Source organism: Callionymus lyra, chromosome 5 (assembly GCF_982586985.1).
Source record: "Callionymus lyra chromosome 5, fCalLyr1.hap1.1, whole genome shotgun sequence".
NCBI lineage: Eukaryota > Metazoa > Chordata > Actinopteri > Syngnathiformes > Callionymidae > Callionymus > Callionymus lyra.
In genome coordinates, this window is record NC_141822.1 from 28,579,991 (window position 1) to 28,600,537 (window position 20,547).

General features: G+C 40.2%; 2 protein-coding genes across 2 annotated transcripts; both read right to left on the reverse strand.

Annotated features, from left to right (window-relative positions):
• Window positions 1-485: 485 nt before the first annotated feature.
• Window positions 486-5,772, reverse strand: mrpl39 (mitochondrial ribosomal protein L39). The gene is made up of 10 exons (XM_087791718.1): window positions 5,626-5,772; window positions 4,737-4,943; window positions 4,530-4,669; window positions 4,332-4,431; window positions 3,792-3,859; window positions 3,039-3,151; window positions 2,895-2,960; window positions 2,679-2,832; window positions 2,564-2,611; window positions 486-682 (listed from the first exon to the last, which is right to left on the reverse strand). The coding sequence occupies exons 1-10, from the start codon at window positions 5,660-5,662 to the stop codon at window positions 620-622; spliced, it is 996 nt and encodes a 331-aa protein (XP_087647844.1). The 5' UTR covers window positions 5,663-5,772; the 3' UTR covers window positions 486-619.
• A 1,556-nt stretch (window positions 5,773-7,328) lies between these two features.
• LOC148080138 (ras-related protein Rap-2a-like) lies at window positions 7,329-19,086 on the reverse strand. Its single transcript, XM_087791724.1, has 2 exons — window positions 18,464-19,086; window positions 7,329-8,237 (listed from the first exon to the last, which is right to left on the reverse strand). Exons 1-2 carry the CDS (start codon window positions 18,775-18,777, stop codon window positions 8,000-8,002), a joined length of 552 nt encoding a protein of 183 aa, XP_087647850.1. The 5' UTR covers window positions 18,778-19,086; the 3' UTR covers window positions 7,329-7,999.
• Window positions 19,087-20,547: the final 1,461 nt, after the last annotated feature.

Sequence of the window (20,547 nt, forward strand, 5' to 3'; positions counted from 1 at the left end):
TTTTAAAACATCACACGCCATCTAGTCTGCCACTTATCTAAAGCGCAGCTTAATCTCTGACCTTGAACTGACACAGAAACCTCTGGGATGATGTGCTCTTGAGCGAAAGAGGATGAGAAGTGGGATGAGATGGTGACTCTTCACACATCTGACAGTGGCTCGTCGTGACCTGATTTTTCAGGAGAAAGTTAAGTTAAGGCTCCTCACACACCAAAGACCGTTTTTTTTTCACACTGGCCTGTGAACGCACACCAGGAGGGATGAGGGGGGTGAGGGGGTGGGACGCCGGTTGAGGACCACCTGTCTGACAAGTGAGAGACGCGACAGCTGCTCTGCCGCCTGACCTTCAGCCATAACACACTCTTGTTGTTGAGTAAACTGCTGACACACTGACACACACCCACAGTTCAGCTCGCACTGCCCACAAACGTGATAATTACTTCCAACTGTTACTGGAATCTTATGAAAAAAAAAGAAGAATAAAGTCACAATTTTTATGGATTTATTCAAGAAATGTTGCAATGTTACAGTGTGTGTGTGTGTGTGTGTGTGTGTGTGTGTGTGTGTGTGTGTGTGTGTGTGTGTGTGAGAGAGAGAGTGAGGGGTTACAGACTGGAGGTCACTCGCTGGCTGCAAGTGGAGCAGAGTCAGCAGAATCTTGTTTAGAACCGTCTGTCTTCACCTGAGCAGTCAAAAAGAGAGATGGAGATTTAACTTGAGCATAAAAATCATCATCATCTCAAATTAACAGAACTTTTCCCACCTTTAAACCCACTGATAAGAATATGTGAACATCCAGATATTAGTTTTATTAATGATCACTCACACTGAAGGAACACAAATCAGGTGTGTGTGTTATATGATACCTAACTTGCATCCCCACAACTAAATAATACTGAGAATTCTCAAAATGATCATCAGTGAAAATATATTACATGAAATCATTATGTCTTCTAAGATGTGATGTCGTCTCGAGCCCACTTCCTGTTCTTGATCGGTCACAAACGTGACACATGAGCGGGCGTGACCCAATAAGAAGAGCGATGGGATGCTCTTAAAGGTCAGCATGTGGGGCACAGGGATGATGTCATGTAATGAAGGCGGGAAACAGAACAACGCAGAGTTTAGTATGTCAACTCAAATAAATATGTTTGAGAGTATCTAGGTAGAAAGTGTGTTATGCGTCGTCACCTCTGTCGTCATCAATCAAGTACGAGGAGCTTTGACAAATATGTTTTTAAAGAGGAACTAATGTGAAAACCCAACTCTCTTGACTTAATCACATGTTTCAAATGTTGAAGTCTTCTTCTCCAAGATGCAGTAAGTCTCTCATCATGACCATGTTTTGAACTTATTACTTTATAAAGTTCACCCTCATCTGAAATCTCGGCGAACGAGAGGTTACGATGTAATAATAGCTGTAATCACACTGGCTTTTAAAGAGTCCTTCGAAGTTGGACTTTTGGAATTGATGACACACGGTGACAAACCACAATGTCAATTGACCAATTACAGCAGAGTGGGTTGGGTTATGGTAAACAAGATTAAATCTCCAGAAAAACATTGTTTTATGGGGCAGGGCTTAAGTACATTTTCTATTGGAAATATTTCAATTAAAATTGTTTTGTCCAAACAACCACATTGCTAAAAGGTCAACTAATATGTTGACTCAGTAGTCAACATATTAGTTGACCTTTTAGCAATAGATGATTCATATGGATTATATACTGCATTGACTTGCACTAAAAAGCCACGTAGATACAGCTGCTCAAACTTTTTTATTTTATCCTGAAGGAACATCAAGTTAAAAATAGAAAGTCAAACGTGAGTAAACTCTCAGGCTCATACCATAGAAGAGGAAGTAATCAATGTAGGATCTTATGCAAGGTCGTTGGCATGTAGAATCGTTGGACGACAGCCATCTCAATAAATGCGATTTTAGGAAGATTTGGGTCCTGCCGACATCCACCAACATGACAAACGACCTTCATCTGGGCATGTTATGAAAACTCCACTTCACTTTCAACCGTCTTCACCCCGCCCTCCCTCTCCTCCTCTCCCTCCCTCGTGTCCAGACGCCCGTTTTTAACGACTTTCTAATTTTTCTTATTCCCTCCACATCGCGGTGGCTCAAAATAAAATGTAGGGCAGGAGGAGTGTGGCGTGTCATCGGCTCCCGAATCAAACGTGTCTATTAATGAGCGCGTCGTTATTTATTATGCAATCAGCCGCGCTCAGCGGAGACTGCAGCTTTATCCAAATTTAACTGGATTTGAATTAGGGAGTCAGGCGCTTTCGACCTGGGAGTTTAAAAATATACATGTTTGATGTCTGCATCAGAAAAAGTGATGCAGTCTCAGGGAGTGTGAGGAGCTAACTTTGGAATAAATAACACACAAACACACAACCACACGCACACACACGAGAGATGTTTTTTATAGCGGTTGTTGCTGGTTGATTAATGAGATCTCACTCTGTGGAGAAGTTTTTGAAGATATTTAGAGTTTCCGAATACAAAGACTCTCTGGCTGAGATGTGATGAAGAGAGGAGTTGGCTACTCACCAGGTTCTTGGCGCGGGGCCTCAGTCTGTTCCAGATGCTGTGATGAGCCTGCAGAAACGGAGAGTGCGACACTGAAGTCGAGTCCCATCATTCAACCAGGGTGTCGAGCACCTACCTTCAGCTGCAGGGGTAGTGACAGACCCTGGACCCGTCGTTCCAGGCCCCAGGGCCCCTGCTCTAGGCGGTGTATCGCCGTCACGTCGTACTGGCAGCAAAGACCGGTGGCGGCCACTAGAGGGCCTCCTGCCAGGAGCACATGGTCGCCACATCTGCAGGGCCAGATTGACCACAATAAACATCTGTGTGGCTCTCAGAACGAGGTGTCAATCACCTGTAAAGTGTCACTCTGCCTTTGGGACTGTTGGCGGCCTTTTGTTCAACCTCCTGCTGTTTCCACCTGCGATGACAACAGGATGACAACAATAAACAGAAATGAAACAAGAAAGTTGACGAACAAAGGTATCAGGCAAGTGACCTGCTGTATGCAAAGACTTCCAGGGCAACAGAGGGCGACACCTCCAGCGGCTCCCATGGCATGTTCTGGTAGATGAGCTTCAGGGCAGCAGTGGTCAGCGAGCGCAGTGACTCCTGCACACATGCATATTAGTTAGGAAGTCAAAAGAGAGACGTGAAAGCTTATAAAACAATAAATAGGCACATTTCTTTGTGTTGTCCCGACTCTAAATTAAGACACATTTCACATCTGACCACATTCTTGAATGACATTTCCATTGATAATTTGAGAACCACACTGTCAGACTTCCAATGAGGATTGTTTGCTTCACAGTGTTGTTGCTCATTTTTGTTTAGTAGTGTAAATTATATATTATTAAAGTTTAACTCAAACAGATTGTGTGTTTTGTTGTTCGACTGTTTTACCAAGTTGAAACATCCATTCATGTTTAATGTTGCGAGTAAAAACTGTATGAAACTTCTTCAACAAGACTTTTGATTTGATTTTCATTCTAAATAGGCTTCACAACAGCGTTAATCAGCTCAACAAATGTGATTTATGACACCGCTTTTGTCTTTATCCTCTAGACCCGCGTGCTCCCTCTAGCGGCGAGATATAAAATGTCGATAGAGATACGCTGTTGTGTTTCCATCAGGCAATTTAGATGATGAATTTGATGTCCTCGTGGCATTTCAGTATGATAAATGAAGAAGATTAATGAAGAAGAGTAAATAAACAAGTGTGCATTCAAGTGGAAAGGAAACAAAAGAAAACCTCATTAGGTTCCCAGGAGTCCAACTGAGGGTCCAGTACCACGTCACAGCAAAATGCTCCAGAAGTTACTGCAGGAAGGATAGATTATCATTATATAATAAATATATATTGAACCAATATTTGGGTCTAAAACTGTTTAATAAGACATATGGGGAGAAGAGTATTCAGCTGCTCTGCCACCTGCCTCTACAACTCATTACCTCCTGAAGCTATAAAAATGTACTTATTTACTGTTCACTTCAAAACTGTCTATTGCACCTGATGTCATTAACATTTTTGCCATTTAAATGTGTTTTTATGCGTTTTGCTTTTGTAAATTTTGCTCTGTATAGTAACATTGAGTGTCCAGAAAGATGCCTTTAAAATGTAGTATTTTTATTAGTGCATTGGAGAATATGACATAGAACTGACTTATAAAGAAATGATTAAATCTGAGAATAGAAGGTATTTCTGAACATACTGCCTGTAAATATTCAATTATTTCTACTCAGTTTCCCAGCAAGAACAAGTAGGTTTGACTATTGCATGACCATAACTAACCTGGGACCTCCGGTGTTGTGAGCAGCTCCACATGGTATTTATCCTTAAATGCTGTTTCCATTATCTGACCCAAGAGGGCGGCGCAAGACCTCCAGTAGGCCTGACCCAGAAAAAGAACCAGTTCATGTTTGACAAGTTACTTATTCAAGAGACAAATTGAAGAAAGGTGCAGCATGATCATTCATGACAGGTCTGTACCTGGTTGACAAGCGTCGGGTCGTTGTCTTTAAATGTGACCAGAGACAGTTTACATGAATGTGTGAGGGGTTGATGGAGGGGCCAAGGTTCCCCGTCCACCATGGCCATAGCTGAGTTGGTCACATGATACTCTGTAAAGTCTGGAAGATATGTTTATGTTGGTTAGGTGCTCAACGGATCTGATCAAATACAGAACCTTTGACTTACGCTTGGCACAGCTTAGGGGAGTGGACATTCCTTTGTTCATGATAAGAAGAGTGCCGTCCAAACCTGGGCCCTCCATCGACACCTCGATCTTCTCAATACGAGGATACAAAGCTCTCTGCCGGGCCTGTTCCCTGGAGAAGATGGAGTTACGATAACAGCGGGACTCTGAAGCCGTCATGCTCATGGAGGCTGCAGTTGACGTGAAGCCTGCAGAGAAGCAACAGAGAAAACCCTTGTGTGACATTTTTCTAGAGGGACTTAATCTTTCAGATTTCAATGGATTAGTAATATTAACTTCTTTCTCATTGTCATTTTTACTTCCTTATTGAGATGCTGTGTGACTTCGTTGTTGCTGTTCAAGTTCACGTTGAGAATGTGTTGGTTGAACAAGTTAATACTCGACTGCCATGTTACTAATGTAAACTAAGATAACATATCAAATGAAGGCCTTTAGAGTTCTGAGTTTAGAGACTGGGGAAATGTAGGTCGTCAAGTTCCCAGAACAACGACTAACATATATACATATCAAATGAAGACGTGCAGTACACGTACTAAAAAATAATAACAAACACAAAATACATAGAAAATGATCATCAAACTAATATTGATAATAAAATACAAACAAAAATAAAACAAGAACAATTACAAATAAAGTGATACTTAATATTTAAACAACAACAAACAAACTTGAACGCCAGACGTTTCCAACAATTGTTAACAAAAACCACAGCTAATGCAACTTAAAAGATTTGAAACTAATATAACATGTCAAATAATTGTCAAGCGTAAATACAATGGTTTATATTCCCATCTTCAGATTTCAGCGCATTTCACAACAAACTGTCATATTTGCTATTGTAGCTTCTTGACATGCTATCGAGCTACTTACGCCGCTGAAGAAGATGCAACATCTTCGTTGTCGCCATTTTTTCGAATATATTATGTGCTAACAAAATAAAATAGAAAAAGTATGATCTACGGAGAATAACAGCGGTTTTTAAAATCACTTGATTTTGAAGGACGACATGCTCGCTATGGGTGCTGCTGAAATGTAGTTCCGACGGGATCTCAACTCAGTAGACAATAGTTCCGCTTGATAATCTGTCTGCATTTCAACCAGCTCGCTAGCAGGTGGCGCTATTTCCATGACAAGAAAACAGCTCATACGTTTGTTTTCTAAATGTTCCTTAAAAAAAGATATTATTTTCACAATGTATTTTTGTGTATCATGGAGCATGTACTATGGGTCAATGAATGTTCAGCTATTATTTCATCATTGTTATGGGATCAAACAAACTAGAATAAAGGAAAATATTAAAACATATCTAATTGTATATATAAGGTATCGCCTATCTTTTAGGGAGGTGTTAAAATACTGAAGCTCTTACTTTTAAGTGAATTGGAACCAGAATTATGATCCTGTCTCCTAAGTCACACACATTCCCAATTTCATCCTCTAATGGACTCTAATGGCTTTCAGAATTTGACAAATGTTGGATCTAACAGGACCAGAATCAGCACTATGAGTTGGCAGCTGCAAGACACCACAGCGGGGAAATTAGCCGTTGACAAAACATCATAAATCAATCTGACATAGACCAAGATCGAATAAAATGGCTGCACTTCAGCTGAGATTCAAATTAAAGTTGGTCTCAAATAGAAAAGTCATTATTAGTCGAGTGAGAAAAAGACTGCAGGGCTTCAAGATGGAGGATTTTAAAAGACACAAGGGATCTTGTTTAACTATGTATTGATGCAATGACTCAAACACGTAGAAAGGTTTCAATTAAATACAAAGTTATTAAAGTATTAATAAAAAAATCGACTGATCTTCTGCAATAACATCTAGAACCAAAAATCATTCGAAAATGATGTTTTTTTTACTGGTGCAGATCAGATCTTGCTCCTATAAGTAGTGTGTTGTGCAACTGAGTTCCACCTGCTGTACTATTGAGCTCATTCCTGTCAGTTATATTTCAAATTTTATGAATTAAATACAGACATGAAATACATATTTATACATTTATTTTTAATATAAATACAAATAAATAATATAATTGATAATATTTGAAAAAAATTAAACTGAAAAGCCCCATAATGAACTGCTGAGTGGATATATTGTTACTTTTTAAGTGTTAACATTTTATCAGGTTAAGATTAACTAGTCAGACAAACTAAAGAACCTCATATTTATTCCACATTTCCTCTCACTGCAATTACCAAACGTGGGAAGTTCAGAACTGTAACAGTTAAAGGTCTTTTAAAAGTTAAAAGCAGCACAATGTGATATTTTGTAATCCTTCTTCCCCCTAATTTTTGTAATGCTTTGTAACAGAAAAATAGAAACTGCTAGCGTTGCAGTTAAACTTTTCTGACACTGGAGGGAGCCGGAAAAATATTCATAAACTTCATTGCTTTAACATAAAAAGCTTTAAAGTTGTTAGAGGAGGAATTTTCCCAACATGTGTTTTCCCGCCAAGAGTTGAAGGAGATCTTGCTGTGTTTTATTAAGAGAAACTCACCGTAAATGATCCGAAAAGCTCCTGAAATGAACCAGATAGGATGTCGAAGGGTTATAAACGGCACAACAGGTTTGTGAATAAAGATTTATTTTCGTTGAAAATAAGTGTCGTCGCACCACTACCGTACAGAATCTGATATGACTTGAGATTAACAAGCTACACACTTACACTGATGTTCACGTCGTACAACATAACAAGGCATTTGTCTCGTCAGAAAAAGACACGTGTTTATACATTGGAACGGTTGATGCTGTCTCTTTGGGTGAAACTGATTGTACGCCATTGTACATGCACGCCTCGGTCACATTTGGGATCTTCTCCGTGAATATCCCCAAAGGTGCAAGTTGGTTGTAAACATTCGTTCATCTTGTCATTCATTCATTCGGTAGGCGGACCGGCTGTGAGGACTCGTTCACAGTGGTGTTTTTTTTTTTTTGACATCCATTCCCCTGGTGATTAGTTTGTCTTCTGCTTGCAATAGCCTCGAAAAGTGCCAACGGTACCGTGTGCACCCCGACGGTCGTGTTCGCACCGACGGCTGCTAGCCAAAGAGCATTCGGCTCCTAATCTGGTTGATGGCTTTAGTTGATGTTTTTGGCACCCTGTTGCCTTTGGAAAGGAAAGAAAAAAGCACCTCAGGATGAGAAGAGTTAAGGAAAAGTTCCCACTGCTACCGATGAAGATAGAGAAACACTGTCCTTCATCAACAAGTCTTAAGTCTTGCACCGCGGTTGTTGGCAGCTACTGCACACTGCAGGCCGGGCAACAGGCCTCCCTGCGGTCCGGGAGAGGACAGAAGTCCATCTGCCTGACGATCTCGGTGAACAGCTCGTCCACCATGGTCTTGCTCTTTGCGGACGTCTCCATGAAGGGACAGCCCCAGTCCTCGGCCAGAGCCTGACCCTCGCTGGGGGACACTTCCCGCTCCTCCTCCAGGTCCACCTTGTTGCCCACCAGCACCACCGGCACCTGCTGGTACCTGGAAATAGAAAAACAAAGACAGTATTGCTAAAAATCCATAGCTAAAGATAACAGTATGTTAACCTTGTTCTATGTACCTTTGACATCCAAACACATATTCTTGCTCGAAAACCACTTAGCTTTGCTTCCTGTGAGCACGTCTTAACGGATCAGAAGCCTTCTTTGTGAGCCTGCGGCAGACAATCCCTGTCCGCCTCAATCTGAGCCATCAATACAAGCAAACCAGGCTGGGGAAGAGTAATGGAATAGCTTATTGAATAATTGAATAAAGCTAATGTGGTGCGCTCACATGGGAGAGAATCTACATTGGTGCTCAGTAGCACGACGAAGAGCATCGTCCTCCAGAAACTCCCAGATTAGGGAGAAGCAGTGGAATAAAAGATGGAGTCGCTCTTGATCCGAAACATCATCATTTATCATTTGTTGATTCTTCAGACGAGACACCGTTTTCGACAAAATGCCTTCTTCTTCACATCTTCAGAGAGATTCTAATTGGAGGTGGGAATTGAGTTTAACTGGGTTCTGAGTGACTCCTGGTTAAAGGCGATACATTTTCTCTCAACAAGTAATGGCCTCGACCATTGCTCATCTCTAAGTGCACTCCGGTCATGTGTTATTGATCTGCTGCTGCTGTTGAGAAATGAAGCCCACATCTGCAAATTGGTGGCCTTCAGCCATCAGCTGGGAGAGGAATTCACCAGTGGAAAAAGTCTTGGCTGGACCCCAGTGAGCAACAAGTCGCTGAGCCCCAGGTTCTTATGGGGAATCAAAAAGACGAGGTAAGATATGAGCAGATCGAGGCTCTTTCAAACTCAGAAATATATCTCTCTATGTTTGCCACTGGACGACACACACAAACAACAGCTGACCTCAGCAGGACGAGCGTCTCATGGGTGTGTGTTCACGAGTGGAATCTGCAGGGTGTGAAGTGTGAACAAGGAGCTCCACATGGACAAATGCAATCTGACAGCCTGGCAGGAGACTCTCTATATATAACTGCAGAGACGTGGCGAGAGACAAAGTTGTAGGGTTGGCGAACGTGTGCTGTTTGTTTAATGTATCATCTGACTGGTGTCTCCGACTGTTATCCAGATGAAGACTTTGTATCGTCACTGTCACCGACTCTGTCCATTTCATTCTTCGACTCTGCATTTCATTTAACAATTAAACCATCGACACAGCGTTCAAGCACTGGAAAGTATTCCAACATGTTGAGTTGCATAAGCTGGACTCAGCCAAGTGGTCGACTCATGGTGCACTAACAAGGTGCAAATCCTGCCAGTATCAAGGATTAAGCCATGCAAGTATAAATACATACAAGTAGTGCATTAATAGCTGGTAATAGCTCTTCTTCAGGTGCTTAAGTGACTCCATCATCTTCTTCCTTTTGCAATACTACCTTCTGTTTTTTCAAAAACCCATTATTTTTTCAGGTGTGGATAAACACAAATTAAGGAAAAAAATAACAAAAATACAATAATAAATATAAATTGAATCCAGAAAACTATCTAGTAAAATATCCTACCCATTATATCAATAATGTGAGCGGCTCGAAAGTAAACTGTATTTTTATGTCCTTTATCTAACAAGCTAACAAGTTAGTTAGGATGAGATAATTATTTTTGTAATATGAAAATGTTCTTTCATATTTGTATTAATTTATGTTTATTTATCTGAAAAAAATGACTTATTTTAAACCTTATACACATATCTTTTTATGTAGCTTTTTGGTTATTTTTTAATTTTTTAACTAGTATTTACATTTTTTCTTAATAATAATGAAGGATTCAAGGATGTCTATTCATATTCCACTAAGTAGGAATGCAATTTTATTTTACAAAGTCTGTAAGTTGAAAGTAAAGTAACATCTTAACAAACGGTACAAAATAATATCATGTTATTATTTCATGCTTATTGACCCCTTTGTAGGAGGTATCGACACTCATAACTAAACTCTAACTAAATATACACTGTAAACTCTCTTTGTCTAATCATGGGTTAAAAAAAATAAATTTTAATGTAATATTTTACACTATTTTATCACATTACATTACATTTTGTCTTCAGTCGTGAAGGCAATTTCGAATCATGACGCATGACTCTGACACATGAGTAATGCCAGGGTTCTTATCACAAATTGAATTTCGCCCATTCTTCAGAGTGCTCTTTCTTGTTACTTAAAACTTCACACTAAGCTTAAGATTTTATCTGGAATAAAAAAAGTCTTCTCTTAATATTGAAATTAGATTTTCATCCCCTGGCACTTGCTTAATATGACCCGCTGACCCGCACGTTTGCCAGTGGCTCTTTCCTGATCCAGTATGACTCACAGACTCATTACTGATGCTGCATACTTGCTCCACGTATTCATTTCACTAAAACAGTTGGCGTCTCTGCGGGGGAAAACACGTCGGAAAACAGAAAATCTACCAACAAAGAGAACCCATGTTTATTATGCTGTTTTAAGAAAGCTTTACGCACATTTTTCCACTTTTCCTCCAGGCCAAGCAGTTTTAACAAAGCTACATGCTGTGCTAACAATTCACAAGACCCACGCCGAGGCATCGCTGAAGAACAATCGCACCATTAAGCCCTGTAGCCGCCGCTTTCTGCTGCTAATAAGCATCCAAAGCACCTTCTCTGTTTAAATATTTTAGCAGTTTTGGTCCAGAGTCAATGCTGAGAAGAATGCTTTTATGAAGGTATTTTCAATAAAAAGAAGAAAATCATCAAGATAAGAAGCTAGCATGAATAATTAAGTTTAAGTAAGTTTCATAAAGGTTCAAATTAGGTTTTTTAACTAAGATTATTACAGAGAAGGGGTTTAAGTTATGGTTAAAAGAAATAAGGATGACAAATATGATGCATACAAGCTTGTAGGATTAAGAATAAAGTGAGCATAAATGTTATAAATAGTAAGTCTTTAATAAGAAAAAAAAGAAAGTTTGGGTTCAGTAAGAATAAATATTGTAGGGGGGGTCAAACTAAATTACAGAATATTTTTGGAGGCTCAATCTATCTTTATTATCTATATGTTTGTCGTCCTTCACCAAACAAAAATAATCAAATCCTTTTCTTCATTTATACTCTTAATGGAAGTATCTTATTGGAATGGTTGACACCCACAATGCTCCTTATCTTATCTTAAACATTGGCATTTTTAGACATCGCCACAATAACATGAACATTGATATACTTTGATTTTGCGCCAACCATCCGACGGGCTAAATCAAATTATTTGGCAGACCAGATCCTGCCCCTGAGCCTTGAGCTTCAACAATGTGAAATAGAGAATAAAAGTGTGTAACGCTGCTAGTTAATAGGTGGATTTTTGAATCCATGGGTGAATGTTTTGGAAATCAAAACTCTGTCTTGACAAAGTATAACCTTTTGTGGTGAAAGAAAATCAACAAAAAATGCTTATAATTATCAGTCTGTTAAAAAGGGCAAATTGTATTTTTGTGTATTTTGCTGCTGTTTGTTGAAATAATGATTTCCAGAAACACGCTAATGAGTCCACAACATGAGGGAACATGAGCGAGTTCATTGCGGTGAAAAACAATAAAGCTAGCATGTGATGGGAAACAATTTACTGTAAGTTCAACCACTTAACACAAACCAACCTCCAGCACTAAAAACCAAACTGGCTGCTGTAGCCATTTACTTGCTTCCTGATAGCAGAGAGCCTGAAGCCACAGCGCTACTTTGTACCTCCAACCAAAGATCCCTCCTGGGATTCGGCGGCGCTGGTGTCTCCACCCGCGCTCAGTGATGCTCACCTCCTGCTATTAGACACAGCATCAGTGCAGCGTGAACACTTTGAACACGTCTCCTCCTGCGCCGCTACATCTATTAACGCTCGCATGTGAACGCAGAGAGATGAGGAGATAGTGAACCAGGAAACTCCCAGATGTTGTTTTCATTGATGATAACAGACTTTTGGTTTGTTTGCTTCACCCTGGAAGTGCAAGTGTGGGGGGTGAACTACAGAAGGATAACACGGCAGCCGTGTGTTTGCAGCGGGGAACGGTATCTTCAAGCAGGTCCTGGCGTGGGCCGGGAACAACAGGCTCATGAGGATTTTCTTAGAATGTCAAAAGAGAAAAAAGGGATTTCAGATAACACTAAAAAATCAACTTCAAACCGCCGCAGCAACCCTTTCATTCTCTGCGGTCCTTGATCTCGATCTTCCTGACTCACAGAGTCATCCATCAGGTCCTGATCTCTACAGCATGTGGGTATCTCTGGCTGCTCTCTCGTAAATCTGGCCTGTAACCTGGAGAAGACCTGTATCTGCGCCCCGACAGAGACCAGATAGGCCCCTCGACTGTCTTTGATCTGTCACTACGCCTTCAGCGTCTTTCTTCCTCCACGGCCCTCAAGATGACCCACAACTCATCTTCTTGCTTCCACACATCTCAGCGTAGGTCTGTCCAGAATCTAAATAGTTGATCTCAGGGTGAAATAAAAATATCACTTCAATACAAAATACAAAATATTGGCCACAGCGGGCATTGGTGGCATACAGACCTTCTAGGCTGGGACAGGACTATGAAGTGCAACATCAAAAGAATGTGTCACCTTCTACTCTGGGAGGAGGTATAAATTCTGGTCCAGGCTTCCTGACATCAGAACTCAGAAGGTCATATTTAATTCATGGTGCAATAACTCCTCCTATAACCTTCAATATAAGCAACTCTGGATTAAGAAGATGACCCTCCTCTGCCAAAGAGCTTTGGTGAGTGAACTGAGGTTTTTCGGACATGGTAAGTATGCTAGGTATATCTTAGATCGTCTTAATATCAGGGGTTCTAACAGAAAAGCTCATTTTGACATCACTATGAAAGCACATAATCCATTCAAATGGATAAAAACTTGTTTGACTTTAATGTCTTATTTCAAGAGGGAAAAAAGTAGTGACTTGACAGGGATTCAAAGTGACGATAGTTGCTAGTTAACTGTAACAATATCAACTATCAACAGCTAGTTCTGGACGACGAACACAAGCAGCAGCGGCGTTTAAAGCCATACAAGTGAATCTTTCAAATCCAGATGGATTCCAGAACACCCTCAAGATGTTATCATCTGTTGCAAGTCCAAAAAAACCTACTTAGTGGAGGTAACTAGCTGTTAATATAATGGAGGTTATTCTTCCTGTATCAACGATACTCTGCTTCACACTGTCCAACAGTTTTATCAACCTCCCTGATGGCCGGGACCTCCTCATCCAAAGAAGCCGATCCAGATGGTCGGGAATGTGTTCTCTCAGGAAGGGGCCGACATCACCACACGCGTCTTGAAGATGAAACGAATCATGCGACCTCAGGAGAGAATCGAGAAACATTATCCTTAAAATCCTAGAACATGTAAGTCACTTATGTCTTGAATTTATAAAGACCTCTAAGAGAGTGTGAGTCATGTTCTCCACATTACCACATGAAAAGGCTTCTTTGTAGTTCCACAAATCACCAGCAGATGCACTGACTCACCGAGAATTAAGCCAGAAACAGACAATTGATCAGGGAAAAAAAAACTGTTGAGGAATGAAGTTGTTAATAAAGTCTGATTTTCCAGGGTACACTCTGGGGACTTGGTGAGCTCCAGCTGCAGCACATGTTTGGTTCCCATGCCCCCCTCCACCAGACATCAGCTTTATACAAGCCCCTAATGGAGGCCTGATGTCTTCCACTGCGACACAATCCCATTAACTTATGGAGAGTTTGCGCATTCTGCATCTCTGTGTGGGGTTTGTTGACGCTGCTGACTCAGCAGAAGTTCTGGGGCAGGAGGGCTGGTCTCCTGGTGGTACATAATAGAGACCAGAAGATATTGCACTCCCATTAAGGGAGATAATAAATGTACATAACGTTTAAAAAGAGCCTTAAACATTTATTGCACACTCAGGATTTTTGATGCATTTTACAAGAATTGGCCATAAAATGGTGGACAGAGCTGCAGAATGGAAAATAATTGAATTATAGTAAGTCACGCTTGAGCTTCAATAGAATTACACATAGAACAGATCGTAGCAGTGGGACACACGGATGTTTTCGGTAAATCACTCGCCTTTGCAAAGATGCGATTTGTTTTGTTTTGACTCGTCTTTGTACAGTGATTGTTATTTTAAAAGAAAACCCTTTATTTTCTTGCAGTGACCAGAAGACAAACAGGGCGGCTCAACCTTAGCAACATCCTCAACAACTGTGTTTTGTGACTATCTTGACCTAACTTTTAATATCCTTTAAGCTTCTTATAAGTTACTTATGTTATATTGTGTTGGATCTGAAGTTTAATCTTGTTTTCTCTTTCGATAAATGAAAGTTTTCTTTGTTTATATTCTATTCATTTGGGTCACAGACTCTCATAACAGGCGGATGAAGCAGCATTCGAACCAGTCAGTTTGTGATCCTGATCAGTTTTTTACTAATTTCTTTTTTTGTCAGAAATGAATGCACAGGTTTGTGACATTAAATGCTTTTCTAGTAACCTTTTAACTCTCTGAACTTGTAGTGATGACATTTATTAAAATTCTGCATCATTCTTATTCATCTATGTCACTTGTCATCCTGGAGCAGAACATTCCTCAATATTTTATTTTTTTTAAACACTGGATGATTTCTAGGGGAGCGTGTGTCGCAGCGATTATTGCGATCGCCTCACGGCAAGATGGTTGTTGGTTCGCTTCCAGGTCGGGAGGGAGTGAACTTGTGACCCTTCTGTGTGGAGTTTGTATGTTCTCGCGTTTACACGGGCCCTCCAGGTCCTCCCACAGTCCATCAACATACAGAGGTTTAATGGGAACTAGGGGAAATTGAGCGTGTGTGTGAATGGTTGTGTGCCCTGTGACTGACTGGTATCCTGTCCAGGGTGTCCCCTGCTTCTCGCCCAATGAAACTGAGATAGGCTCCAGCAAACAAGAGAGAGGTCAACGACGGATGAGGTCACATGCTTGCCTAAAGTTCACAGAAAACCCCAAATGAATGATCAATATTGTGAGCCTTCATGATACTTAAAGTAAGTAAGTAATTTGTATTTATAGAGCGCTTTTCCAGACCAGGGTCACAAACGCTTCAACAATGAAAACAATTCTCAATAAAATATATACTTTAAAGGTCAAGATAATACTGAAGTGATAGTGATAGTTTCTACCACCCTCATGTTCTCTTATTTAAGTTATTTCCGAACGAGTCCTTATCTTGAGGCTACATTACAGACGAGAACCACAGAGGTATTGACAACTGAGCTCCAGTCGTTACATTAAAATGAACATAACTTTTTTGCCTATAACTCTGAAAACGAACAGATTACTTTGAAAATAATCCCAACCCTTAGTCGACAAGAGTGTGAGAATAAAATTGAAGTGAGTGAAGTTTGAATTTTGGTTGAACTATAACTTTAATATGTTGGATTCAACTTTAAAAAAAAAAAAAGGTGTCCTCAGGCAAGACAAAAACCCCTGAGCAGAGTTCTCTCTAAAGGGAAGAAGGTTATAAATAGCTTGTTCGTTGCGACATGAAAAATATATTTTTGTTTCTCTGCTGTGTCTTTACCTTAATTTCACTGGTGCTCTGACAAACATCTTCCAGCCACAGCAGTGTGAAATAAAAATGTGAAATATTAATAGACTGCACATCCACTTGAGGACAGGGGGGGCGGGTGTGCGGGGTGGCTGAGGACGACACAGTCTTCCCAGATTATATTATTTATTTCCCTGAGAGTTCTCGAGTGCCCTCGTCCCGGCGGAGACTCGTCGGCGGTGACGCACGGCTGAGAATGAGGCCAGGGAAGGACTGAGGAGCACCTGTGAGGTGCTCTCCAATCGCTGAGACGTGACTTCCACCCGTCCATCAGTGGAGCTACTCGAGGACACGGACCAGGACGCTGTCCTGAGCCCGTGGCCACAGGAAGCAGCTGATGCCATTTCCAAGTTCGTCACATCTCATTTTGAAGTCGTTGTCAACTTTGATGGAATGCAGAATCCTGGCTGGGACATGAATCACTGGGAATACGCTGTGGTGGAGGAGAAGGAGGAGAGAACCAGGGAGGCATGTGACTTGTTCAGATGATTGTCCAGCACAGTCTTGATGAATGTCAGAAATCATATGTAACGTCCTGACAAGACTTTAGCGTCCAGTCCAAAAATAAAAGTATCCTCTAGAGTCCACTAAAAGCTTTCCTCCTGCTCTCTCTCTCTCATTCTCTCTTTCTCTCTCTCTCTCTCTCTCTCTCTCTCTCTCTCTCTCTCTCTCTCTCTCTCTCTCTCTTCCTGAGTTCAATGGGTTTGTTGAGAAATGTATTGCAGTGATCAAAGCGTTCCAGAGAAGGTTAGACTGCAACAAAAGAGCATCAGAACCAGAGGAGAGTCAGACATCAGGCGTGTCAGGTGAGGCACCGGTAGAGAACGTGTGGACGTCTGAATCAGGTTAAAGGTCAACTGATGTGAAGATTAAAGTGTGTCTTAAATAGATGTTGGACTCTATTGTTCTCATAAGAATGTGTCAGTTTTATTTAAATATTTACATTAGAAAATGTGCTTAAGCCCCGCCCACTGAAAACACTGTTTTTCTGGAGATTTAATCTTGTTTACCATAACCACACCCACTCTGCTGTGATCGGTCAAGTATTTGGTTTTGTCACCGTGTGCTATCAATCCCGGAAGTCTCCACCACCAAGGGACTTGTTGTATGAACAAAGTGGGGCGTGATTACAGCTGAAATCTATTATAACATCATAAAGGACTCTGATCTCGTAACCTCTTGTTCGCCGAGATTTCAGACGGGGGAAAACTTTATAAAGTAATTAGTTCAAAACATCATCTAGTGAGGGATTTACTGCATTTGGGAGAGAAAGACTTTAACATTTGAAACATGAGTGAGTCAGGAGAGTTAGGTTTCCACAATAGTTGCCCTAGTTCCCCTAAAGATATTTAAAAAGAAAAACTTGATCGCAGACAAAAATATTACAATCCACAATTCAAGGCGTGTCAGGAAGAAGCTCCACCCTCTTATGAAAGAGTGCACTTGGTTGGTGTTGAGATTTCAGAGCATATTCAGAGAGGGATGTCCCTGACTGACACTGACTTCCTGTCTGAGCTGGTTACTAAATACAAACAGGAAGCTTCTTACACAAGAGATTTTCCTCGGTACACTCTCACAGAAGAAGTCCCATCAGTGACCCAGGTCGTGGTGTCCATCCGAGCATGGAAATCCCCACTTTTAAAGGATAAAACTACACATGATAAAAATGGAACGCTGACCTTAGGCTCAGGAACAAATTCACCATTTGATTCACCTACGAAACAAAACAGTTCCTGTATCTCCTTAGAAGACAAAGCATTAAAGATAAACTCTATATCAGGATAATTGATTATGCTGCTTTATTCTGAGAATGAAAGACGGGGACTTCCCGAAGATATTTATGTTGTGTTGTTGATTTGATTCTCAAGAGAACCAGCAGGTCTTTCGATGTCAACTGTTGCACTATTGTTACAATGAGACCCGCAGGCAAAATACTCTCATCCCCGAAAAAACCATTGAAATACACCAAGGACTGTATTTATCTGTAGATCATGTTGTGTCACACTCATGAACCAACACACTTTTACAACACATTTCATTTAGAATTTGCTCATTAGTGAGCTAGCTTTGTATCACAGTCATGTGAGATCCAGTGTCTTATCCTGGAAAACTGTATTTTATCTTACAATATTATAACTTTATTTTAAAAGATGATAAAGATGTTTGCTCTTTTTTATTTGGCTTTTGCATATTTTTCATATATATATATTTTTTTCAATAATAAAACAACTTTTGAAATGTGTTTTTATCTTAACAGGAATAAAGAATGAATGTATAAAAAAAACAGGACTGACCTTAAACTCTTAAGAGAAATTGTCAAAGACTTCTGGGAAAAATAAATATATGTAAAAAAAATAAAGCACAACCTTAAAATAAGGGTTTTATAGAATTGTTTTAAGTCACATCCTTGAGGCGATGATAGAAAAAGATATATTTCCGTCAAGAGGATATGTCCAAAGACAACAGTCTTGCTTAACTTACATAAGAAAGAAATTAAATCAATTTACTTCACATATTTGACTTTATTTGAGAATTAAAGTCTAGAATATATGAAATCTTATTTAGTGAAACTATGGAGGGCCTTCTGGGGTTCCCTGAGGTACTCCAAAACATATTAATCCGAATGTGGACACGCTTGAAAGCTCACCTCTTCACCCTGATGATCTGGTCCCTCATGGGCTTTATGTCCTGAAAACTTTGCTGGTTGACCAGACTGTAGACCAGGACGAAGCCTTGACCGTTCCTGATGTAAAGATCCCGCATGGACGCGAACTGCTCCGTCCCCGCGGTGTCCAGGATCTCCAGCACCGACGGAGACGAGTCCACCTCGATCTCCTTCCTGTAGAAGTCCTCGATGGTGGGGTCGTACTTCTCTATGAAGGTCCCGGTGACGAACTGGACGGTGAGCGCGGACTTGCCCACCCCGCCGCTGCCCAAGACCACCACCTTATACTCCCGCATCTCGCCCGGTCCTCAAGCGCATCCCTGGGGGGCTCAGACTGCGGCCATGACAGCGAGCAGGACTCGGGTGATGACGAGGTCTTCAGAGGAGGGAGGACACGCAGGAGGGCTTCAGAGTCTCTGGAAAGATTCCCACGCTGCTGCTGCTGGCGCATCCATAATGCAACAAGACGTGGCGACAACCAGACCCGCTATTATTAGACCCCTCTCGTCTGCTCATGCTTCCTTTGTCCTCTCGCCCTCCAGAGCCAGACCTGTGCCCGCAGAAGACAACAGCGATGAGGACCCGCGCCTCTGGACCCTCGCATCCTCGGCTTCCCTGGCTGTATGGAGGGCGATCGGTGCCACGGCGAGGAGGCAGAGTCACAAAGGGTTAAAAAAAACAAGACCTCCGCCTTAACTGTAAATTTTGCATGAGCGTGATAGAAAGAAGCAGCGATGAGCAGAACAATGAAACGAAAATAAAAAAGTGTATTATTGATTATTGCTCTGAATCGAGAATTTTTAAATTTATTTAGCTTTTTTTTTTTTATTACTAAAAACACAAATAACATAAAGAGTTAATCTGTCTAGACGTGGCTACATATTGAGGTTCGCAACTGACCTAAATATTTTATACACAATTTAACATTTCTTTCGATGTGAGGAAATTAAAAAGTATAGTTATAGATTCAAGATTCAAGATTCAAGATTCAAAGATTCAAAGCGTTTATTGTCATAGGTACTTGGTGTGCACAGTATAAACATATATATATATATGTTATATATATATATATATATATATATATATATGTTTATACTGTGCACACCAAGTACCTATATATATATATATATATATATATATATATATATACATACATATATAAATAACTATATATACATTTGAAAGAATAATTACGATTATGGTTTCTACAAATCATTTTTTTTCCCAACAGAAAACATCTTTGTGACCCAATACTTGAGAACCTTCATGGATGTTATTTCTATTCAAGCTCAAGAAGAAGCGTGACTTACTATAACTCAGTTATTATCCATTTTGTAGCTTTTTTTCAGGATTTTATGGCCAATTCTTGTAATAAAAAACCGTCCAGAAAATCCCGAGTTATATAAATGAGCAAAACGTGTTTATGGCTTTTTTAAAAGGTTATGTCCATTTATTATCTTCCTTGATGGAAGTGCAAGATCCTGCTGATCTTTATTTCGTGCCACCAGGAGATCAGCCCGTCAAGTATGACTGATACACTTCTCTTGATATAGTTTTTCATTCATCATCTGACAAGGCATTAAACTCCTGACTTGTTTTGAGTTTTACATTTTGGCCACTTCCTTAATAAGAAGTTTGACACCCCTGTTACAGTTGGATTGTTTTTTGCAATGTACTCATTAGCTCGATGAAAAAGTCATGTGATGGTCAATCATATTATGTATATAACTCTTATGTTTCTCCATTATAGTTTTAAAAAACGCTTAACCAAATGGCTTTAGTTACAACGCTTTGATGAGAAAACTCTGAAAAAAACTATATTATTTTGTGAACAAAAACGAAAAAACGAAATTAAATTAATTTAAATCTGATGTTACACAAAATAAAATAAAATAAAATAAATAAATGTCCTCTGGCTCTTTATGGGATTAAATATTAAAGGTTCTCCTGCTGATACATGAAGGTCCTGAAGATTAAAAGTCATGTGTGAACAAAAATATATACACAACTCACAAATATATGTAACTATTTCCATAACAGACTCGCCAGGAAAAAAAACAACCTCG